This window comes from Dreissena polymorpha, chromosome 1, assembly GCF_020536995.1.
Source record: "Dreissena polymorpha isolate Duluth1 chromosome 1, UMN_Dpol_1.0, whole genome shotgun sequence".
In the NCBI taxonomy this organism is placed as follows: Eukaryota; Metazoa; Mollusca; class Bivalvia; order Myida; family Dreissenidae; genus Dreissena; species Dreissena polymorpha.
The window spans coordinates 34,793,176-34,819,825 of record NC_068355.1 but is presented as its reverse complement, the minus strand read 5'-3'; the positions used below and the strand labels follow the sequence as shown (position 1 = coordinate 34,819,825).

Below are 26,650 nucleotides of genomic sequence, written 5' to 3'. Positions count from 1 at the left end.
TATGAAAGTAAACACCGTACTTGTTGAATGTCGAATCCTGATTTCCAAACAATATCTTTATTTGTTGAAATGACAATTGTACAGTACGGCTCACACAAAACCAACAAAGTTCGCAGCTACAGATTCTTTTGTTCTGGAAGTTTCTCTGCAGCCACAACGAGTATTCACTCCGAAAGAAACAGGTACAGATAATAACCTGATATTTTTACTTTTACGCGATTGTTTTAACATTTCGTCAGCTTCTCTGCATACTTCATACAACTACCATCGGATGTCATCTGTCAATGATTGTGTAGGTCATTAACCATACCGAAGAAATTTACATAGTTTAATATCGGAAATGAGACTTGCTTTAAACGTCGAAATAAAAGATATCTATTTGCTTAAGAGTTGCTAAAGTACACAGACGACACAAATATAAATAATGTCGACCATTTGAATAAAATCAAATGTTGGTTTATTTGTAAAATAAATACTTTCACTTCGTCCCGATTTACAGAAAATGACTTAAATGTGCATCTAAATTTAAATTTACACATTGCTTCAGTTAATGTACGCGTCTCCAATCGCCATGCTTTGGGCTGCTAGATCTATTTAATAAAATAGTAGCGTGTAAAATTAATTTAATGGAACATTAGTAAACGTTTGTCTTAACAATTTCTCGAGCAATGTTGAACAGCATATACTTTTGAAAATGGAAGCTGTGAGCGTTCGGAATTATCGTTATTTTAAATGTTTCAAACATAGTTTGTTACACTTAAAATTAGGCGGTGAATCGTTTGATTTGGTGGCATTTTGTTTCATTTCGGACCCCATGCAATTTTTCAGATCATAATCTCTGTGCTTTATTACTCGAACTTGTTAGTTTCTGACCACATGTGCTACTAAATGTAACTATCGGACTGTGTATTATGGTCCATGCAAGTTGCTTGGGCCCGTGTTGATGATCCCTAAATGTTAGATAAGCATGTGCACTGTTGATTAAGTTGGTTAACCGTTTGTACAAAAGTTCTACTGAAAACCGCCGACTGCGTCTTTGTTTTATTATCCAATCAAGCCCCAAACATCCAATATCCGGTGTATTACCAGAAACAAACTTAAGATAAGCACGCGTCGTCTGTCAAAACAATGATTGTATGGCTGTTAACATTTTGAAGTAGCTCACACAGTTAATTCCCATATACAGTCCAACCTGCCCGAGCGACCGCCTGTTAATAGCGACCAACAGTCAATAACGACCACACCGATTTCCTCCCGAACGATTTCACTATATATTGAACCTGCGAATAAAGCCCACCTGTGAACAAAGACCAACGACCACCCTTTTACATTCCCAAATCTCCATTTTGATAGCTTACAACGACCACTGCAATCATAAAAATCAACGATTTCGCAACTTTCAAATAACAAAATGGCCGCCAGGACTCTGCGTAGTCACGTGATACACATCTTACCAGTGGACTCGTCGGTCGCTATGGAGATATTGGCAAGTGACAGTTTATTGCACTCGATAGCAGTTGTTTGTTTATTTAACATGCATTGCTAATTGGTAGTCGCCTGCTTCTTTTATGCATTTGACAGTTTGTCAAAAGTGTAAAAATTTGCCTTTGTATTTAAGTGACTCGCGATTAATCTACTAATTGCCGAAAATATCAAAGACAAATTTGGGGCTTTCATAAACTCATTAAGGAAATTAACGGTTTCATATCATTTACGAGGCCTATTAAAGACAAACATTTTGATAGTCATTCTCTTCTTAAATTTCTCCGTAATAAGACGTTCATAGATTATAGAAAAGTAAATTGTCATTTCAAGTTAACCAGCATGGCTTCCAAGCGTAAGTTCTTGACGTTGGAAGAACGCGTTAAGGTCATTAGTTTGTTAGGTAAAGGACACAGTTGTAGATGAGTGGCTAGTGATCTTTGTGTAGGAAAAACTCAAATTCAGAGCATTTTAAAGCGTAAACATGAGATAATGGACGAATTCGAGGAGAACGTAAACTGTGAAAGTAAACGCCCTAAGCGTGAGTCTGAATTCGCGTATATAAATATCAGATGTCATTTATTGTCCATTACTGTCAACTTTACTGGTTGTGTAGTAGTGATTCATGTATTTCATGTAGAAATGTTTGCTATGTTATGTGTATTTTGTAATTTGTTCTTTGTAGAATTACATGTACATGTACGTATACATGTATATCAAATGTTATTTATACAGAATATGATAAATTAAATAAATAATAAAAACATAAGGGAATAGAAATACAACATGTAATAAATATACAAATGTAAAACAAAACTGTGTTTCAATCCTTTATTTCATTATACATGCATAAGTATTCAAACATTTAAACAATAGAGCACATACATAGATAAGGTACCTGTTAAAAAACTACTAGCATATTTTGCAAACTTTCGATCGACCCTGCGAATAAAGACCACCTGTGAACAAAGACCACAACGACCAAATCCCTTGAGTGGTCTTTATTGACAGGTTGGACTGTATGCTCTCAGAAAAAGACTTAAATTGCTTAAAACATTTAAAATAACGATATTTATTTTCATAAGAATTGCTAATATATATATATATAAAAAAGTTTGACAAATTCAATAAACAGATATTGGTTTATTTTCACAAAATAAACTCACTTTCTCGATTCCTAGAAAATGATGTGTACATGTTGCATAAAATCTAAATATAAATTAAGATGTTTATTGGTCGTTGAAGAAGATTATGAACTGTACATGACATTTAAGTGTGTAGTCAGTATACAATACAATAATTGTTTAATAATGAAGGAACTGAAACAGCGTAACGGTTACAATACAGCGTGTATGACATTCTTTAGGACTCTTATCGTCAATATTAACCAGAATTCGCTTTTAAAATGGAAATCGGGCATATGTGGGATTATCGAGCAATGGATAAAGACGGAAGAAGTTGCATGTATGTGATTGAGACAGTTGAAACGTATTCATCGGGGAATCGAGAGACTCGGGGAAAATACGATGATTACATTACAATCAGTTATGAGTTCTCCATGGCTTCAAACTGTTAATTGCATAATCAAAAACGCAATTATCACTCCTCCAGTTGCGGTATCATACCCATAGGTGCGAACACTGTTTTGTTTTATACGCAGCATTTAAAAAGACAAAAATAACCTGTAAGGGACATGGGTGTGAAATACATGTTGACATTTTAAAAAGGCTACTCTCTTATATCTGCCAACAATGCTAATAATCCCATATTGCTATAATCTCTGTGAAGATTAGACACGCACATGCAACGTAGGAAAATCGTTCTTCACCGCGTTGACCATGAGCGCTGTGAATCGCGGTGAATCACCGCGGAGATGATATTTATAGCATACACGGTGATCATGCTCGACCTAGCGTGATGAAACGCGCAAGATCGCGTTGATTTTTCACACAAAATAAATAATGACCACTGCGTGTCGGTGATTTAGGCAAAAATCGCGGGACGCGTAGTGTAAAAATGCTGTCAAACATACTTTAATAATTTTAATTCTGTTCTTCTAATCATATTTAAAATGTTTCCCAATTTCATAGTTTATTGCGCTATTTTTCCCAATTTCATGGTTTATCGCGCTAATTTTCCCAATCCAAAAGGCACAGGCTGTAAGAAAAAAAATCAAAAAAAATCACTGACATTTGAGTGTTCTTCTGGTGTTAATGATGAATTAACTGAGTTAAATTAATATATTTAATTTGTTTACCTTTCAATATCTTGCATTTCACATCTTCACTCAGTTCAAAGCTATTTCAGTTAACTGAACAGCGTGACAACATAATAAAGCAGAATATGCATATGAATCTGATTATACACAGACCCACAGACATATAAAAATCAAATCATGTTTGTCTATTTCCATGTTCGAACAATACTCTCTAAATTGTTTTACTTCGCGAGTAGACTACACTCCAATTTGCAAACACTGGTTTCCGTGACACAAATTCAGTGGGCACATTTCTTAACAAAATATGTGTTGCTTGTATCTAAAACGTAGTCTTTTTTTTGACAAACACATTTCATTATTCCTATCAGACTAGGTGATGTCAGTCGTTTATTCGATTGCTATTTTTTATTTCAATAATCTTAATTTTCTCTTCACAATGGCGCCATTTGCAAACAAACCACAGAGCGCATTTTAAGAACACGATTTTAATTGGAAGATTGGGAAACGACAGCCAATTATATGGCTCGTTTTAAAAATGCTTAGGTAGAATCTACCAGTGTAAAATGCGGAGAGATTTCGCGGGCCGCGGATATTTCGGGTCGCTTATGAAATACGTTCGCGGAATCGGTGGTAGCCCCTCTCCCCCACATTTTTTAAAACGAATTTACGCAAATCTTAGAAGTGACATACAGGACAAACCGATCCGCGGAAATCCGCGGAAAAATCACACCCGATATTTACTGCAGATTAAGAGCTCGTTACAGAGACATATACTGTGTACTCTATAATGCGTTTTCAATATATTGTTTCTTTGCATATGTGTGCAAAATTTCCCCCATTGGCCTATTAAAATTGATTTGTACTTGTGTCATGATCATGACTATGTTAACCATTGTTTGGTAATAACATTGTAAGATGATGATAATAATAATTCCATGCTATGCTGTGTGCATGTTTTCTGCGTATTTTTATAAGTTGATAGTATTCATTTTAATTTAGTTTCATACTGCATATATTGTAAAAAAATGTGTTATTCTATCTCTACATAATTCATCTTTGCTATAAGATTGTAGTGGGAAACTTGTACAGCTTTGTGTTTTACAATTTTAAATAACCATTACAAGCTTAATCTTGTTAATTTTGTAACTAATAGATTTTGGTTTGTATTTTCTTTTAATACTCAAGCAACACTTGGCGTGTTTCATTTTTGAATTACATATAAAAGATGTTGTTTTAATAGAGGAATATTAAAGTGCCTAGGCAGTGACATAGGGGATTGGAAAACAGATTAAGATTTTTTAATTTGAAGATTGACTTTGCCAGAGTTTTTTTTAATACAGATGTTCATTTTGTCTTAAAAGGAATTGCTTGCAAAAGACATATTTGCGTGTTTGTGCATTTTCATTTGTAACAGAAACTGTTTCGATTTAAAGAAAATTATGCAACTATAATTATATTCGTATGAAATGCAGGTCTGTTAATAAATGTGTTTATTGCTAAATATTTGTATGAGAATGTTTAGAACATAATAAATTTCATTGACATTTATTATTTTGGTCATGAAATCTAAAAGAACTTCATACCATAACATTTTTAGCATAGTGCATTTTTGGTCACCATCTTTTTTTTTCTTTTTTTTTCCCCGTCCTCCTACTGGACACTTTTTGGAAAAAAATCTGAAAATCATTTTATAAAAAAAACTCTGGCCTTAATGATGTTGCTTTTTATTGGTCAATAACGAATGACGTTATATTTTTTGCACGAACTTCAACGATATTCACGGTTGATGGAGATGAAACCGAAACTGAAAATAGATTCATACGCTAGGTTAAAAAGGACTTGTATGGCCCTTGCCACGATAGAATTGTTGTAATTATAAGAATTGAATAGCATTTTTCTGCATTTTATCGGGGTATGAACTGTCAGGAAAATACGCCTTATTAATAATAAACGCCATCTAAGTTTATGCAAATTAGGCGTAATTTTCCCGACAGTTCATACACAGATGAAATGCAGAAAAATGCTATTCAATTCTTAAATAAGCCAGCGATGAAAATCAATATATTGTTCAATAAACTGACTTGAACTGATTTTTGCAAACACATGCTTTAAGTGTATTGAAATTTAATTATTAAATGCATTTACTGATGGCATTACTGTAATATATCTGTACAATGTCCAATGTCTTACAGTGTTATATTATAATTAATAATCTACTTCAAAGATTGTTATAATGAGTATTACAGGTTCTAAAACTGACTTCTAAACATTTATAATTTCATGTTATAAGCTTCTGTGACCTTTTACCTATTGACCTCAAAACAGATTGACCTCTTAATCTTCCTAGATGTAAACATAAAGCATTTTGCATGCCTGTAGGTCAAAGCATTCTCTAGATATCCTGTGGAAACGATTGGTCTACTGACCAACCGACAAACAGACCAAAGGACAGATGCAAATCAAAATAACTCCGCATCTTAGAAGAGGTCCTTGATTTCTTAATAGTCTCAGTATGAACAATCTAGCCTGTGATGAGCGGCTTATAACATGCCACCTGGTCTACTACATGTATTGCCAAATATGTTTTGTCGTTATTTAACCTATTGCAATTATTTTGCTTTTGTTGTTGTCACATGATCTATTTGTGGAAAAGAAGACGCCATTGTTTCATGTTTTAAAGAAGGATCCAAGACATTGGCCTATTGTTTATTTATATGTGATATTGAAATTTCATACTTAAGCAAGCCTAGAGCCAATGATTTTTAAAAATTGGGAATATATGAATAATATTTTGCAATTTACTTTATACTAAGCGAAATAAGAAAAATGACAACTTTAAAAAAACAAGAGCACCATCTTGCGGGTGCAGACCGCTCATCTATTTTCTTTTTAAAGGTGAAGGGACTCTCAATTTTAATCACAAAGGAGGGAGGGGTGGAGTGAAGATGGGTGTAAAGTGTGGGGTGTGGACATTTATTACATTATCTTCCAAAAATGCAAAAAAAATGCAAAAAAAAATTCCCTTCTGATAGCATGAAAGTATTTTAAGTTTGAAAGCAATAGCCTTGATACTTTAGTAGTAAAGTGGATCGAAACACAAAATTTAACCATATATTCAAAGTTACTAAGTCAAAAAAGGGCCATAATTCCGTAAAAATGACAACCAGAGTTATGCAACTTGTCCCTTTACTGTACCCTTATGATAGTTTGCGAGTGTTCCAAGTATGACAGCATTTTCTATGATACTTTAGGGGTAAAGTGGACCAAAACACAAAACTTAACCAAATTTTCAATTTTCTAAGTATAAAGGGCCCATAATTCCGTCCAAATGCCAGTCAGAGTTACATAACTTTGCCTGCACAGTGCCCTTATGATTAGGGCTGTCACGATACGCCGTGAGCGTACCGCGGTATATCGTGGTACAGCAACACTCTATCGCGGTACGTACCGCGATATTTTACAGAGTATGTATATGTGAAGAAAACAGCAGAATAACAAGTTTTACAAACTTTATTAAACTCAATAATCAGAAAACACTGGTATCATAGTATGACTAGAAACTGTAAAAGAAACTGTAATAAACTTGATAGAAGTAGTCATTGTTATTGTTCGCGTCTTTTTCTAAAATGTCCGCCATGCTGTTTACAATAGCTGTGACTACGATCTGTGTAAATCAAATGCTTCAAGGGCATGTTCAAAATGCGGAGTCAGCGGGCCCAGTATTGAAAATCCGTAGCGTTCTGACTCTTCCCGACTTATTCAGAATCTTAAGATAACATGATTCGGAAGTGCCATGCTTTGAACGATCGATATACTAAAGAAAGAAAATAAGAAATAGAATAAACATCTTTTGGATAATTATGAACTTATTTGCAAAGGAAATCTGTCCCTAATTCCAAAAACGGTACGGACCCATACATCGCCGTATTTTAAACGTGAAAGTTAAACATCTACAAGTGGAAGCGCTTGCTTGACCTGGATATTAACGGATTATTTTTTAGCCCTTTTGAATCGCTTCTACATTTTTCAAAACGATATCTATATCAAAATAATTATGTAATGTATTTATATCTGTGCTAATATAATGATATTAAAAAAACCGGTGCGGCAACGCCGTACCGCGGTGCGATTTTTTTCACGACACGCACCGCGATATACCGGTATACCGGTGAATCGTGACAGCCCTACTTATGATAGTTAATAAGTGTTGCAAGTATGAAAGCAATAGCTTTGATACTGTAGGAATAAAGTGGATCTAAACACAAACGCTATTTTCAAATACACAAAACCTACAAATGTCAACAGTAAATCGGGTCATTCAGTCCGTTTACTCCGCCTAAGAGCTACTGTTTTCAATGAATTTCTCAGCGAGTGGCCAATATTGATTTTTCCAGCTCTCATTCAAATTCTTCTTGGTAAGCGTATTAGCCAATCAGCGCACAGGCGGCCGAATACACGCCAAAACCATGTGAAGCTATGCAATAAGTTTACATTTGTTCGCAGATCAATACTGACAAATCTCAACGAACGTAGCGCTGTAGATGAAGGGTCATTAAGTAGTTTTTTAGTTAGAGAAAATTTTTCCACATTAAATAAATAAAAGATAGTAGAGACCTCTGCGCTACGAAGTTTTTATTCAGCAATCAAATAGTAGTCCATTTTTCCCCAAAGAAGAATTTGGAGGGGGGAGGGGGGGGGGGGGGAAATTCCCCGATTTAAACACAACAATTTATATATATATATATATTTTTAAGATGTTTCTCATGATTATTATATCTCAATTCTATTTCAATTTAAAATTGTCAAACATACTTAATTATAAAAAAAAGAAATGAATATAGTGCAAACATGCATAAATGTAGAATTAAATTGCTACGTCATGACCATTGACATTGTAAATGGCGGATGTATTCAATGTAAATTAACATTTAACCTGCGTTCAATTCAAAAATGGTGATTCAAATTACAAGTAATGGTGATCTAATAATGGAGAAAGCATTAACTGGATGTCACAAACATTTGGTAAGGTTTGTTAAACCAGATAACAACAAGGACAATTCGGATTATTTAAGTTAAACTACTACTGGTAAGGCATTCTTAAACTGATATATTTCGGACATGTATAATAATCGGATAAACAGTAATAGATATACTAGATGTTCCATGCATTTAGATGTGTTTTTTGTACAAAAGCTATCATAGGGATGATGATAATATAATGAGGATAAATATGTGATGGAACGTTGCTACCGGTACATATCTTAAATTACTTAAATGTGTTAAAGACTTAAATGTGTTATTAAGAAGTAGATTTAATGAGCATTTATTGTTTTTACATAGTATAGTGATAGAAATAATAAAAATTTGTAAAATGAACTTGTTTTGTTTTTTAAATCTTAAAAGTCCTCAGTCCATTTTTTTCACACAAATTATTGATATTTTGTCCTTATCTTTGTGTACCAATTCATTAAAATATGTTGTGTTATTTATCATGGTATTTTTATTTAATAAAGCAATATAACTTTTTAAGATATTGTGTTACTCTTAGAGCATATTTTTATTTAAAAAAATGAATAATTCAGACAAAAACACAATAAACGCGCTTCAAAATTGACCCCAATTTCAGTCCAGGGGCATTGATGACTCCTGGTTTAAAATCTATTGAAATCCCTGATGATCGGTCCTCGCAGTGATTTTTTACAATTTTTCTCGTCTGAGTCCTGGGACTCCATAACCTGCAAATCGATGAGTCCCTGAATCGAAATAAGGAGTCGGGTTTTCCTCGCTTCATTGGAAAGAGGCCCTAGCCTATGGATTTTGGGAAGAATTCTCGCTAAAATTACTGCTTTGGGAAATGAAAATGCTGGTGTCAGTAAGGCTCTTTGGAAAAACTGCATGATTTTAATGAAATTTTCAATTGGGAAGGGCCCTTTAATAGGCTCATGATATAAAAGGCTGAAAACCCCTGCGACTGTGAGTCCAAGTATTAAACTTTATTATTTTTTTATGAAAATTCTATGCATTTTTGGGACTCACATAACTCAAAACTTTGCATCCCCAGATATTTTTATGAGTCCAGAACGCAGGACTCACGGTTAAAAAAATTCACTGTTCTCGATGCTCTCAAATTGCGTCACCTGATTCACAAATGTTCAATGGGAATTCCCCCATCCCACAATTCAATTTGTATATGCACTCGTGTAAAATGGCGGACATTTGAGTTTATGAAATTCTTTGACACATTCATTGTCAATATTGGCTGTATTTTGGTATTGAAAATATAAATCGTAATAATACTGGATTATCCGGTAATGGATAGAGTTGGAATATGCAAAGATCTATCAATATTATATGTTTATTTATAGATTTAAGGAACATGTTTGTATTCATTGAAATCACAATCGGTAGGGTCTATTAAAATTATGAAATAAAAGTGGGATTTCAAAATTTATGTTTGGGACGTCCAAAATTTATGGTTTGGTAGTCAGGACTTCCAACTTTAAAAAGCTAGCGAAAGCGCTGTTAATTATTAATAACTAACGGAATATAATGTGTGAGATACCTGTGAATTATTCCAACACATGCAGAGCAGCACAGCTGACTGTGGTCATGGCAAAACTGTGTCAGTGTTTCATCCTCATGCACCTCACACTTCCTGAGAAAATCTTCCACTGCCTTAGAAACTGGCCATTTCTTAATATCCTCCCTTCCACATGTCATATGTTTTGTAAAAAACTGACTATGCAGGATAACACATTTATTACAATAAAACCTTAAACATTTTTCACAATAAATGTCTGCAGATTCCGTAAGATTCTGCTCTAAACAACGTGTGCAAGAAAAGTCTTCAACCATACGCAAACGTTTTGGAACCGAAGACAATGAACCTGTTGCCATTTTGTTACTGTTTATAATGTTAAAACCTTTTTGTTCAAATCGTTCAAGTATATTTCTTGTGAAATATGAAAGAAATAAAGCTAGTTCCAAAAGTTTATCAACCTTAGAAGTTAAAATTAACACTGAAACACAGATAAATTCAAACACAAGATGTGCGATAAAACTTTTCAACCATAGGCCAACGTTTCAAAACATAAGAAATGAACCTGTCGCCAATTTTGATACTTTAGTGTATGAAGTTTTACATGTTTAAGTACATGTAGTTGAAGTATAATTCTGTTAAAATAGTCTATAATACTGTAACCCCGATGGTTACGGCTGTGTTGTATCCCAATAAACAAGAAATCATAAATAAGATAGTTCACAGTTCACTTCTTTTAATAATGTAGGAATGCTTTTCAGTCCTTTATGAAATACATGCAGACGAAAATTCAAATAGCAGTTAATCCTACAGTATAAATCAGGATCTGAAATATATAAAACAATAAAATGCTTAACAATAAAACAATAGTTCTGTTCTAGTGGCCTTAACATTTATTTTATATGACTCAACTACTCAAATAAGATTTAGGTACAAAAATGACAAAAATAATCATAAATACACAAACGCAGCATCAAAAACCTTAAAAACAAGGGATGTTTGTAAAACATGCATGCCCCCCATATGGGCTGTCAGTTGTAGTGGCAGCCATTGTGTGAATACGTTCTTTGGCACTGTGACCTTGACCTTTGACCTAGTGACCTGAAAATCAATAGGGGTCATCTGCAAGTCATGATCAATGTACCTATGAAGTTTCATGATCCTAGGCGTAAGCTTTCTTGCGTTATCATCCGGAAACCATCTGGTGGACGGACGGAAGGACATACGGACGGACCGACATGTGCAAAACAATATACCCCCTCTTCTTCAAAGGGGGGGCATAATAATGAGTTAAAAATATATCATTCAACACATTGATACAATTTCTACAATTCTTACCAATTTATGGAATTGAGTCCCTTTCTCTTTCACTTCAGTCTCTCCTCTTTTAACCTGCTGGTGCTGTAAATTCGAGCATGCAAACAGATATTATGGTGTTTCAACTCAGTGTATAAGTTGCTTTCTAAAAGTGAATTTATTTCTTTGCTGTCATTCGCGAAATCATGTGAGTTGAACATTAAAAAAGGCTCTGGATGTCAATGACAATCAGGGTTCGCCAAAACTGTCGGTCTGCCAGTCCAGACCGGCAATTTTTTCTCGGGACCGACAAGTGATTTAAGATAATCGGTCTGACTGACCGACACAATCAGATGAAAAATGAGTTCAACAAGATATGTTTGTGAAACACAATGTCCCCCAATATGACGTTTGACCTTGAAGGATGGCCTTGACCTTGCAGTGCCTTCCCCAGGAATTTGTTCAGGCGCCCCAAGGCCGACCGGGGTTGGGTTCGGGAGGGGTGTCCCCTACCGACGTTGATTTTTTTAAAATTTAACGTGTCAATTCACGTTCTGTTGTGCGTTATAACTCAAAGAACAAGGGACAAAATTGTCACAAAACCAGGTTTTCATTGTGAAAAAAAAATCTGATAAAGGGAGAAAACTCAAACTGAACTTTTGAAATGACCAAAAAAAATTAACCCCCTTTGTAAGTTTGTTTTTTTTTAAATCTATTTTTAGTCGTGGCGACCTTGACATTGGAGATATTGACGTGATTCTTTCGTGGGACACACCGTCCCATGATGGTGAACAAATGTGCCAAATGATTTTAAAATCTCACAATGAATGACATAGTTATGGCCAGGACAAGCTCATTTATGGCCATTTTTGACCTTTGAACTCAAAGTGTGACCTTGACCTTGGAGATATCGACGTAATTATTTCGCGCGACACACCGTCCAATGATGGTGAACAAATGTGCCAAATGATTTTGAAATCTGACGATGAACGACATAGTTATGGCTCGGACAAGCTCATTTATGGCCATTTTTGACCTTTGAACTCAAAGTGTGACCTTGACCTTGGAGATATCGACGTAATTATTTCGCGCGACACACCGTCCAATGATGGTGAACAAATGTGCCAAATGATTTTAAAATCTGACAATGAACGACATAGTTATGGCCCGGACAAGCTTATTCCGCCAGCCCGCCAGCCAGCCCGCCCGCATTCGCCAATCTAATAACCAGTTTTTTCCTTCGGAAAACCTGGTTAAAAACAGCGTCAAAAGACGTCATTTGGTGCGCTATGACTCTTCAAAAAAATCCCCCAGTCATTTAAAAAAAATTTTTTTTTAATATTGTTTAATTGTTTTAAAACTTTTCCGCACAGATAGTATAATCCCGACTCAAACGATTCCCCAATACATCCGTTTCAACCCGACTCTATTACTGTATACTTACTATTTTTCAAGTTTCTTTTTATTACCTGATAATCCCGTTTATTCCGTTTTTATCAATCTCTTTCTGGTAAATATTTACGATAAAAGCTTTCAGTTATTTCTTTAACACAAACCTTGCCATTTTTTAAGTGACTATTTATAGATTTGATGAAATATTGCCTCTGAATACAGGGTTCGCCAAAACTTGAAAAATCTGTCAGTCATTCGGACTGACAGACTTGAATTTTTTGTCAGTCCGAAACAGTTTCTGTCAGTCCCACTGTCCGACTAAACTATAACAGCAAATCACAACAAAAGAAGTACCTTTAAGATGTTTATTGGTTTTGATCACATTAAAATACAATAAAAGTTCAAACCATGTCCAATGTCTATATTATTAAACAATTATTATATTAATAATAAACCACATATAAACCAAAGGCATACTTTTTAGACTTCTTTTTGTCAAACTGTTTTTTAACCTCCACAGCTCTACAAATCCGTGTTCTTGAAAAGTTAGGGTGACATCCAATCAAGTTTGACTTAAATGCGCACAGCCATTCACACTACTTTGGATGACTTCAATTTCTGTTTATTAGCCAATTCACAAGGTCTAAAACAACACCTATTGTTAAAATATTTTCTCTTAGCTGAGGTGGTTGATTTCCAGGTTCAATTAAATTAATGCATTTCACACCTATTTCTTGATAGAAAAGCCCATGATAATTACCACCATTCATTCTTGTTGTCTGAAATAACCCAAAACATATTGCTACAAACTATCAACAACAAATCAACACATAAATATCCCTATGTCCGAATTTTAAAATATCCGAAATATAGTACATCGGGTGAAAAATCTAATTTTGATTCAGAAATTGTTGGTATGTAAATAAAAATATATCAATATAATAATGAAACTATTTAACAGAAATGCTCACAAATGCCTGTTGAAACAAGTGTTCATGCGGTTTTTGTTGCGGAGAAATTAAATGGAACAAACAAAATGGCGGACGCACTCGGTTGCTTTTTTTAACATAGACCATTGATTTTGAACTCGGATGTGATAGTCAATTCTAATCCAACTTTAAACATCAAAATGAAGGTAAGAAAAAAAGGATTTTGACAGAAGTTGAACAAAAAGCATTTACCTTATATTAATCCAATAGCACATTATACAATTTGAGTGATCTTTTTGAAACCATTTTTCATCCGATTGTGTCGGTCAGTCGGACCGATTATCTTAAATAACTTGTCGGTCCTGAGAAAAATTTGCCGGTCAGGACCGGCGGACCGACGGTTTTGGCGAACCCTGGAATATGCGTCAATCCCCTGACCTGTTGTTACTCCTATAAATATGAGGTCGCGTATCGTTTAACGTTATTTTGCAATAGCATTGTTCCGACATGAATTCATGTCGGAAGCTTTAACGGCATCAAATTCATATAACAGCACAGAATAATCATGCAATAAATTATTAAACATAAAATATAAACATTATTTTACTAATTGCATTAAAAAAATGTTTATACAAACTTACAAGTAATGATAGTCCAGACCTTAAAACACTACCACTGTTCAAATTCCATATTGTTGCCATATAGCACTGTGTAAATTGAAAGTTGCATAATGTTACCTCATTGGTCGGTTATAAATACATTGTTTCTCTATATATAGTATTCGATTTAGACGAAAATAATAATTTACGTGGAATGTCATATTAGTTTTCCATTAAAACTTTGATCTTGCCGTGTGTGTTTATGGACGTTATTAATTATGTTATACTTATTTTTGTATTTCATTAAGAATTAGAACGTGTAGCCCTTTTTGTTAACTGTTTTTAGCAAACGATTCCCGGCTAAATAAGACACCGAAAATGGTTAAAGCGACACTTTCATTTAAAGGTTTAATGTGAACAATATTAAATGAAGCCTTTTTTGGCATTAGGCCAAATAAAAAAATAGTCTTGGTTCAGGGAACATGGCCAGAAAAATGTAGGAGGGTAGGTAGGTTTTTCTTTTTTTTTTTTTTTTTTTTTTACCAGTCGACTGATTTCAGGGTGAAAAAGGGTCAGTTAATGCACCCATGATTGTTTAAACACTGACCAAATGATTAACATTGCACATGTGGTATTTAGTCGTTGTATATTATTCAATATTCCTAGCTCTTTATGCACTTCTTCAGGGCTAGCGCTGGCCCAAAATTTCTTTGAGCCAACCATTTTTTGTTTGTCTGTCTGTAATAGTGTGACCTTCATATTCAAAAGTGAACAAGCCATCTTTATCAGTCTCTGGTGTTTGGGGTGTGACCTTCAGAATTTTTTTCATCATGAGACCTGACCTAGTCTCCGACAGGTGCTCAAGAGTCTGAATAGTGGCTGTCAAAAGGAGGGTAACCTCAGAATAGCACAAGTCTTTCTTCTGGTACATTTTTTTATAAAATGGCAATGGGTTTGAGCGCATCGCACAGGAAGTGAGCAGTGTACATAAATTTGAATGTTGCTATTGGTTTGTACAGGCTAAGGGCGTCACAGTACATTGATTTTGATTCATTATCAAAGCGAAGCCAATTGTTGTCAAGTTTCCATGACTCTTGGAATGCTCTAGTGTTTTGTGTTTTAATTTATTTTTTTTATGACTCTTTTTCGTCCAAAGACGCTTTAAGGTTAAAGACGCCATGTTAGCGACTGTAGAGACAAAGTGGTTAATTCCATTTTTATAGTAGACTAGATGAATGACTCTTCCTATGTGTTAAAAATACGAAACTTTAATTACAATTAAACCGCGCGTGTTTTTCACATTTTCATTTGATTAAAATACGCTGCTGTCAGTTAGCATAGTGTGCGAGTAAAAGAAACAAATTAATTAATTATCATCTTTTCATTTGATTGGAAATTGACAGAAAGTTGTAACATCATCGACATAGAACTAATTATTTAATTATCACTTTTAAATTCAGATCAATAGACAGCTTGGAAATAATTAAATTATTGTCACGCTTCTTTTCATTTTTAATCTTTAATAATACGACATTTGCGACCGGCCGCTATTTTGTTTGCAGACGACAATTTTAACTGTGTATTCAAAGTGCACAGTGTCTGCGCATGAATTACCGAATATTACTCCATGGCTCCACCCATTTTTACATTTCATTCAACAACGTTATTTCATGTGTAAGCGAGCTCAATGTTGATTGGCCAGCTAGCATGCGCACTTCAATAACAATAAGGTCAAGCAATGTCTCGTATACAGGTGCAGACCGGTTTTTGTTCACTGTTCAAATTGCGAACACTTTCATTGAAACAAAGAGAAAAATATAGAAAACCAATCCAGGTTTAAATGGTGGCTGTTTTCAATGAAATTTTACGAGATTTTAGCATTTTCGCCATCAGATTTTTTTCCATGGACCAAAAAATCGTTAGGGTCGGGGGCAAAAAATAGGGTCGGTCGGGTTCCCTGAACCAAGACTATTTTTTTTTTTGGCCTTAATATATTTTATTGACATGTTAAATTCGATACTTGAAAAGGTGTTTAGTCTTTAAAAAGATGTCGCTGATATTGTTAATTTCAATAACTGTTAATATGCTTAATGTTGTATAAGAAATTGAATAGTTTCACTGAGTTGTATTCCCGCCTAAAATCCGATATTGTAAAACGCGCAACGGTTAAGAATAAGGTCTGAATAAGTTTAGGTATTCAAATCCGAATATCTGCAGCTGTGCCAGCTGGGAAGCCCCGTTTTAGCTTTAACAACCGCAAGCGAAACAACATACTTTTTTCAGTCTTGCACTAAGACTCCATGATCACAAGTATAGGTCCCTGCTGTGGCGTATGACACCATAGTGCTATTTAGTATTGGTCGGCACAGTATCTGATCATAAAGAGATAATTGGTTTGTGCTGAACACAGGGGCAATAAAACCACAGATCTATCGATAAACAAGATTATTGAGATATCTTTTATTGAACACCGCGATAAAAATGCTCAAACCGCGGACTCTAGATTACACGGATAAGAAACATGGCAACATTCTCAGAATCATCACTGCTATATGTGTAATCACCTAACAATTCGTCTAAAAATAATTTATATATTTGAGTTGAAGACGATGTACTGTTGTATAAGTCTGAATAAACTATCTGTCTGCCTGTCTAAATCTAAGCCGTCACCGTCCCAGTGAAAAAAAATATGATTTTGAATAGTTGGACATGATGCCCTAATGTCAAAATACGAAATGCGTAACACCGACCGTGATATTCAAGAATCTTTAATAAATTGATAATTTAAGGTAAATAACATTTCATATAATTATACATAAGTCCCTCGTTGATAATTAACAGCAAACGATGAATGTTTTTGACACCCATTTTATTTCAAGTATGCATGCAAAGCCGAATAAAATCGAGAGGATCCACTATAAAAGCTGTTTCATCATAAAGTTATAACCCTTTCTGTGTTATAAACAAGAGCTGAAATCGTTAATTTGTTAAGATTTATTTATAATAAGCTTTATTGATATGTTTCGTGAACAAAATACCACAATATATTCCATCAAAAATATAATAATCATGGCAAAGGAAATTCAATGGCCGGTTTCTAAGCCAAAGCATAATCGCCAAGATCGTAGCATCAGTTCAGTGCGTTAGGAACGCGCGCTACTTTCTTCCGCCTTCATTCCTTAATTACTTTCGTTTTTTAAACAATTTTTTTCTATCGTATACAGAATTCTATTCTCCTAAGCAAGATGTAATTTTTAAAACTGAACTCCAAATATAAACGCTACAAATTGGTATTAAGTACGAACATGTCAACCGTAAATCTAGATTCTAAAACTCCAATACGGTATGATATTTGCAAAAGTTAAAGTTATAACTCGCCGGGCTGTCGAAATCAGAAGAAACACTTAATATATACTTTATATATCTGTTTACTACGGAACGTAAGCTTTCTAATGATATATAATTTGTCAAAATCGGCCGAGAAATGAAACTATAATTCAACAAAAGACGTGAGTGGGTACATCAAAATGTATAACCTCGGCGCTTCGCTTTACGCTAATTGTACAAGATCGATAGCCACAACACGGTAAAACGCGCTGTCGTAAAACATAAAATGTGTATTTCTTGTGTTTATCTCGCTATAAATCCATTAATAGCAACGGGAGTATACTAACACGTATATTTTTTGAAAGAGGAATTAATAAGCAACAAGATAACGTATAAACCAATAAAATCGAATGAATAGTTTTTGCATAAGATTGAATTTACTACAGTAAGGGTCAAATACTCGAATCATCTCCTATCAATATACACTCCGTGATACAACTGGTAGTTTTAACACACACATATAGGTTTCATTTAATTAAAAAATACAGAAAGCTCAAAAGTGATGTGGTTTGTTATTCAAAAAATAATTTCGTTCAAGATAATTCAATGTAATTCTATAAACGACAAACACACTTCGTGTGGTGTGTACGTTTATTTTTAAAAATTTACATAAGTGGTTTAAAAGCACAATTTTTACACTTTTAAGAGGTAATCGCTCACATTTATGTCTAATTAATGATAATTTTATGCATAAGCAAAGATTTAACAAGAAAAACTGAAGTTTAAGTTGAACTCAATTTGCTATAGGAAAACGACGGTAGCACGTGCTTGTTAAAACGCTCAATACACACCATTTGTATGCAATAGACGCGACGTTGTACATGCTACATAATTTTCGCGCTCTTTTTAATTGAAAAAAAGATTCGACACAAAATAAATTTGCACTGCTAATTTGAAGCAAAAATATTTAACGTTGCGGTAACATTTACATTCGGAAGTGTGTTTCGGATTAAAAACGCGTTAACATCGACCTACGGTAATGAGTTTCGGATTACAAATTTAATTATTCTCATTTGAGATTTCAACAAATATTAACCGTTGCGTTATAAATTCAACGATAATTTGTTTACACACTTTACGAGTCGAATAAATGTTTTGAAGGAATTATGCATGAAATTCACGTTGTCCACGAGGATCACGACCGGTTGCCATCATCAGTCTTCTAACTATCGATTATCGGACGAAACATTTACAAGTGTGCTTTATTAATTCAACGAAAATTTGTTAAAGCGCATTACGTGTCGAATAAATGTCAGAAAAACGAGGTGAATCAGTTCTATAAATGGACATGTTGAAATATACATGTACTGGAATTAAATAAATTGTTATCACATAATTGTAACCGGGAGTCATTTGCACAACTTACTCGCTATAATAATTAATTGTTTACCACTTGCAATTAATTTCTCGTATTATGAGTCATAGGTAACACTTGTTTACAGTAAAAAGGTGTGATGATGATGCCCGAAACCGTCTTTAATGTTCTGTACTGTACTAATAACCGGTTTTATATTACTCAAATGGTACGACTTCTTGCTAATCAAGCTGCGATAAACTCGTACGTCATGCCCGACGTCAATCAAAAATAATGGTCGATAGTTAACCCCGCCCTAATAAGCATTCGCGTTACCGATTGGACGATGAACTTCACAGTTTGACGACTGGAAAGTTACCAGATACGTCCTTGTCAGCATTTAAATGACCGTGTAATGTGGCTAGAATAATCGATACGCGCGTCATGCAATTCTCTTATCAGTGGATTATCCATTACCCCATGTGGTGTTTATGGCGATTACTTGTGAAAGTAGGTACCGAGTGCTCTTTTAAAACAGGGAATATTGATACACTGATAGGGAAACCTCGATTTTTTTTGACAATCTCCACTTTCTTTTACTGAAGAATACACTGATCGGAAAATTTCAAGCGCCCCGGGGACTCTAATTTCGAAATTCAAGCGCCCCGGCAAGGGGCGCTTAAATGGCCTGGGGAAGACCCTGCCTTGTGTAAAATGTGCAGCTCCATGAGATGCACATGCATGCCAAATATCAAGTTGCTATCTTCAATATTGCAAAAGTATTTATAAAATAAGCGATTTGGGCCACATATATTTGACCTCTGACCTTGAAGGATGACCTTGACCTTGACCTTTCACCACTCAAAATGTGCAGCTCCATGAGATACACATGCATGCCAAATATCAAGTTGCTATCTTCAATATTGCAAAGGTATTAATAAAATAAGCGATTTTGGCCACATATATTTGACCTCTGACCTTGAAGGATGACCTTGACCTTTCACCACTCAAAATGTGCAGCTTCATAAGATACATATGCATGCCAAATATGAAGTTGCTATCTTCAATATAGCAAAATATATTGCAAAATGTTAAAGTTGGCGCAAACAGACCAATGGACCAACAGACAGACAGGGCAAAAACAATATGTCCCCCACTACTATAGTGGGGGACATAATAAATATACACAACACCAAGTGTGTTTGTCATTTATAGAAATACATTGAATTATCTTGAACGAAATTATTTTTTGAATAGGTTACACATAACCAATTGTTGTTGTACAACAAACCACATCACTTTTTAGCTTTCTGTACTCTTAAATTAAATGAAACCTTTATGTGTGTGTTTAAACTACCAGTTGTATGCATCATTAATTGTTGCGCAACGTTATGAAATGTATTCTTTAATAAAAATGTGTTTGACAGCAAACACGGCATAATACTAAAAGGGATCTTTTTACGTTTTGGTAAATTGACAAAATTGAAAAAAGTTGTTTCAGATTCGCAAATTTTCGTTTTAGTTATGATTTTTTGTGAGGAAACAGTTATACTGAACATTTACCACAGGCTTTTTCCGCTCCATTTTGGGAAAACGACACACTGAAATTTTGGGAATTTCGCGTCGTGAAAACCCCCATTTTGGGAAAAAAATTATTCGCAAAATTGGCTCAATTGGGAAAAATTATCGCATGTAAATAGTGTTTCTTATATTTCAAAGAAGCCGTTAACTGGTAAATAACGACTATTTTGATAACTTATTATTAAAATTTTACAAAGTATTATGAACATGTGAGATAACTGCAGGTTTTTTAATCTGAATTTGGGGAAAAGGCCTGGCCTTTTTTGAGTTGAAAAAAATCGTGCGAAGCGCCGGATTTTGAGGAAAATAAGGAAAGTCTTAAATAATAATAACATATTTTACAGTCTTTAAAACAAATTCAAGGCAACAGATTCTTAAATTATGCAACACTTTCTATTTTCTACACCGGATCAGGTTAACTTATATATTTTAAGGTAAAAAAAAAAAAAAAAAATTTTTTTTTTTTTTTTTTTTTGGGGAATTGGGAATATTTTTTTTTCAATTGGGAAAAAAACTACCAGATTTGCATTGGGAATGGGGCCGAATTTCGGACCCGTGGCATGGGGCGGAAAAAGCCTGTACCATGGTCTAATATAGCCATTATATGCATCTTTTGGCGATTTAAAAACCAGAAAATTATAAAGTGTTGCAACGCCAAACGATTGAATAATTTGGAGAATTCTGTTTTTGTCGTTTAATTTTGTAAAACTACGAAGATTGCTTATATAAAGCTTAAAATAGGTCGCTTATATATATTTGGAAGGATGGCCGAGCGGTCTAATTGGTTTTTACTCCAGGCCTCCAGGGCTACTTTTTTTTTTCCCTTTTTTTAAATTTTATTCTTGATTGTTTACTGGAGCTTTTAAGATCTAATGTTTATATTTATCAATATAAAGCATTTAATGACAAACTTCAAAACACGCCAAAAATCTGTGAAAAGGCCCCTTTAACACTTTCCTTGACAGCCATTTAGCCAATATAAGCCTCTCCAGTTACCACAAGACCTAGCTGCCTGCTGACCAGTGGCTGATAGCCATCTTATCAATATCAGTACCCCATCTTTACGGGCATTATTGGAAAAACGCTGTTTTATGACCCTCATTGCTTTTGAACCTGATATTCTCATAAAAATTGAAATATTATTGAAAAATACACATATGAAAGTTTAAGCTTATAAAATTTCCTTTCCTGTGGTGTAAACTGTATGTTTCTACCTTAATCTATTGGTCAATTATAGTCATGCAAAGTTGACAATTGTGTGTTTTACTGGGTTTAAATGCAAATCTCTTTCCAGCTCAAATAGAAACTTTGCGAAGTTGGTGTGTTCAATCAAATACAAATAATTATATTTTGGAATATTAATTTTTTTTCTTACTTTCCAAACTACAATTCTTCTTTCTTGAAGATTTTTTTAGTTTATAAATTCATTCTGCAAGCCTCAATATTCATGTAAATTCTTATAAATAACTATAGAAAAACACAGAGTTTCTTAAACAACTTCGTGCATTTTCAAAATCAATTGTATTATTTCTTATAAAATTCGTACAATACTTGGTATTTCTATTACATTAATTCACCAAATGATTTATAAACATTTATAGATACCGGTAACAATTTAATTGGATGTTGCATAATGTGCCATGAATATTCATATAATTAATTTGCATTTTGCATTTTATTACCGATCTAAATCCGGCAATGTCGGCGTCTTCAATAAGTTTTCAGTTCGTGTATTTATTTGCAAAATTCCAATTTTAAGCGGCTACTTTATTATCAAATACTCCAGTTTATAATCTGATCGCCGACATATAACTTTATAACCCGGAAGTCGCCGACAAACCCGTGTATTCGTGTACCAAATTACAAAACGCCGAGGTAACATGGCACGCGCGCCAACGTCATCTGAAGACTACTGCTGCGTCCGGTAAACATGTTTATTCAAAGTGTCTAGAACCCGTGTTTCTTATCCCTAAATGTTAGATTAGCACGTGCGCTATTAATTATTATGTTGGTCAGTTCAAAGGCATATTAAAGACTGCCGACTGCGTCTTTGTTTTATTGCCCAATCAAGCACAGATAATCCAATATCCTGTGTATTACGAAACACAAACTTTAGATAAGCACGTGTCGTTTGTAAAAACATTTGAGTCTTGCCATTTAACATATCGATGTAATTCTCGTATATGATCTCGGAAACAAACATTTACGATATAATGGAATCAAACAATAAGAATGAAATCGATTTAAACCCAGTTATTAATACGTTTTCGGAAAATGTCCAAATTAAATACGGTTCAAGAATAGCAGCTATTTTAGGACATTACGAAATGCCCAAAGCGCGCACATCCCGGAACGTGATTTACGCATGTCAAATGGTAAACCCTCGTCTTGATTGGTCGCCAATTGCATCAGAACTTTAAATAGCAACATTACCGGATGTTTACTCGACAGTTTAGAAAAATGATGAACGCAGGTGTATATGCATTTCTGTTACACTTAAAACGTCATTTTAAGCATTTAAATAGCAAATTAAATCGTGCAGCGTAAAAACGCGTATATATCAAGTAATAGATAGGGTAGTAGAAATGCGTAGATAACATGGAATCGATACAGGCGTAGATACGCGTATTTGACAGGGAATCGATAGGGTCGTAGAAACGCGTACCTGTCAAGGAAAGGGTTAATAAAACATTTTTTTAAAGAATATATGATAGGTGTTTATTTCGATCTAATACAGCGTTTTTTTCCCCAAAGCGGAAAGGTACCTGTACCCCTACAATTGGGAATTTTTCGAGTCGTGAAATCTTCAAATTGGGAAAAAACGAGTCGTGAAATCAATGAATTGGGAACCTTTAAAATGCATGTAATCTATCATTAGGGGCTATATTCTGCATCACAAAGCATTTTAAACTCTAGGTTTTGACAGAAAAACAACAGTACGGTTATGATATTTTGACATAATGACTATCGTATCATGTCATGTGAAAATTGTGTTATTGCCACTTCAGTTAGAATGTGCCCGTCAATTGGAAAAAAATATCTTCCAGTGATAGGCATAAGCACTGAGGTTGCATAAAAAATAATATTAATAATTTTGTTTTAGCCCTTAAAAGTCTTACAAGCCCTGCAAAGTTTCATGTGAGTTAAATTAAAAACTTAAAAACTAAACAAAAACAACAACAATCGATTTTGTACTGGTTTGACATCTTTTAACAATAGACAGTGAGAATAGTCACACGTAACCAAAATGAGTTTTTTAGAGTGGAATGCTTTAACAATAATTTGCAAAGGTAAGTCTTATATTTTGTTTTGATTTTTTTTCAAATCATCAAATAAGATATAAAGATCATCTGCCATTAAATGCTTATGTATATGTTGTAAATAACTATAGGATTTTACACCCATGTCTCATTATTTTTAATTTTATGTTAAACTTTTATTTGTTTATATCCGTATCCGAATAGTTACTGTCCGGATTTGACACTTAAAAAACTATACATAGAAGTAATATGCGCATTTAACTCAATACGGTTATGTTTTTTTTTAATGTCAACGAAAAATTAGTGTTGAGAAAGTTTATTGATGTAAGGAAGACTGGTCTTAGCGATGGAATTCTTTCACGGGAAATATCGATCACTCGTCGCGGTTATGTAATCCATTCACATTTTACACAGTGGTTAGAGTTGCGCCCCATTTGAAAAGTTTTGTTTACTTTCTACGCAACAATGTCCGGCGAAAATAAATGGCCGAAAATGAAAGGCTCGACAATATCAAAAGATATTTCCAGCGAAAATAAAAGGCACTGGCTATTGGGAACGGCACCTAAAATCGTTCGGAACGGTAGATATCGAGATTGGGAAAGGTCCGGTGCTAAAATTGGGAAGCCTCCTGTAGGCTTTGGGAAAGGTACCGTTCCCCGGTACTAGTTAAAGAAGGATAAAAAACGCTGTAATACGCCATATGGGGCCCACGAGAACAACATATTTTCATAAGAAGTCAACAAAAAGAAAACAAAATTGCAGAAATACGCACCAGCCCTATGCTCACACTCACACACTCACAAGTAAACAAAACATACATAAACGTACATGAACAAAATTTAAATCATGAATAAAGGTGGAGAAGCTCATTATGAGTGAGACATAATAATCATCGAAACATAATATTGATAATCGAATAGTTCATTAAAAGCGAAAAAAGTCTCCGACACTGTATTAATGGACATACACTATACTTAAATCCTTAAGATAACTTACCCTTTCTCGTTCTATCAACCAATTTAACTCTTGTGCATACTTCTTACTCTAAATGCAAATATTATCTTGGTTTGGGGATTTCAATGTTATTTCTGTGATCATGAAGTCGAAGTGCAAGACTTAACAAGATGTGTTTGTGAAACACAATGTCCCCCTATATGATGTTTGACCTTGAAGGATGACCTTGACCTTGTGAAGGATGACCTTGACCTTTCACCACTCAAAATGTGCAGCTCTATGAGATACACATGCATGCCAAATATCAAGTTGCTATCTTCAATATTGCAAAAGTATGCATAAAATGAGTGATTTTGGCCATATATATTTGACCTCTGACCTTGAAGGATGACCTTGACCTTTCACCACTCAAAATGTGCAGCTTTATGAGATACACATGCAAGCCAAATATGAAGTTGCTATCTTCAATTTAGCAAAAGTTATTGCAAACAGACCAACAGACAGGGCAAAAACAATATGTCCCCACTACTATAGTGGGGGACATAAAAAAAGGATGTTGTTTCGCTTGCGGTTGTTAAATCCATACAGGGCTTCCCAGCTGGCACAGCTGCTGATATTCAGATCTGAATACTTAAACGTATTCAGACCTTATTCTTAACCGTTGCGCGTTTTACGATATCGGATTTTAGGCGGGAATACAACTCAGTGACACTATTCAATTTCTTATACGACATTGAGAATATTAACAGTTATTGAAATTAACAATATCAGCGACATCTTTTTAAAGACTAAACACCTTTTTAATTTAAGTATCGAATTTAACATGTCAATAAAATACATTAATACCAAAAAAGGTTTCATTTAATATTGTTCACATTAAACCTTTAAATGAAAGTGTCGCTTTAACTATTTTGCGTGTCTTAACTTAATAAGCCGCTAATCGTTTGCTTAAAACAGTTAACAAAAAGGGCTATACGTTCTAATTCTTAATGAAATACAAAAATAAGTATAACATAATTAATAACGTCCATTAACACACACGGCAAGATCAAAGTTTTAATGGTAAACTAATGTGACATTCCACGTAAATTATTATTTTCGTCTAAATCGAATACTTTATATAGAGAAACAATGTATTTATAACCGACCAATGAGGTAACATTATGCAACTTTCAATTTACACAGTGCTATATGGCAACAATATGGAATTTGAACAGTGGTAGTGTTTTAAGGTCTGGACTATCATTACTTGTAAGTTTGTATAAACATTCTTCTAGTGCAATTAGTAAAATAATGTTTATATTTTATGTTTAATAATTTATTGCATGATTATTCTGTGCTGTTACAGGGCTAGCGCTGGCCCAAAATTTCTTTGAGCCAACCAAATTTCGTTTTTCGGCGAGCGAAAAGTGGTGTTAGAATAATAATATATATAATCAACTTGTTCATATTTCTTTTTATGACAACAAGGGCATATCACATATAATATAACATGCAGTTTTCAATATAGAAGTAATTATTATGGTGCTTTTCAAAGTACTAACATAATTTAATTTTTACATGTACACTTAACAGTGGAGTAAGTTGTCCCGAATTTGAAATCCTGAAAATTAGGCCGGGGGTCTTAGAACCAGGAACCCAACAGGAATAAAGGGCAAAGCCCCATACCCCACCCAGAGACTTACAAATTGTTCTTTATTATAGTCTTTCCAATTGCAAT

The 26,650-nt window shown here is 34.2% G+C and overlaps 1 protein-coding gene across 3 annotated transcripts in view; it reads right to left on the bottom strand.

The window, feature by feature from the left end:
* Window positions 1-26,650, bottom strand: part of LOC127876698 (uncharacterized) — a 238,369-nt gene that overhangs the window by 207,604 nt on the left and 4,115 nt on the right. For all 3 annotated transcript variants that reach the window (XM_052422124.1, XM_052422111.1, XM_052422116.1), the window contains exons 2-3: window positions 11,577-11,639; window positions 10,263-11,064 (exon numbers count right to left, since the gene is read on the bottom strand). In XM_052422124.1, the coding sequence (XP_052278084.1) occupies window positions 10,263-10,597 (335 nt within the window). In that variant the 5' untranslated portion in view covers window positions 10,598-11,064; window positions 11,577-11,639. The remainder of the gene's footprint in view (window positions 1-10,262; window positions 11,065-11,576; window positions 11,640-26,650) is intronic.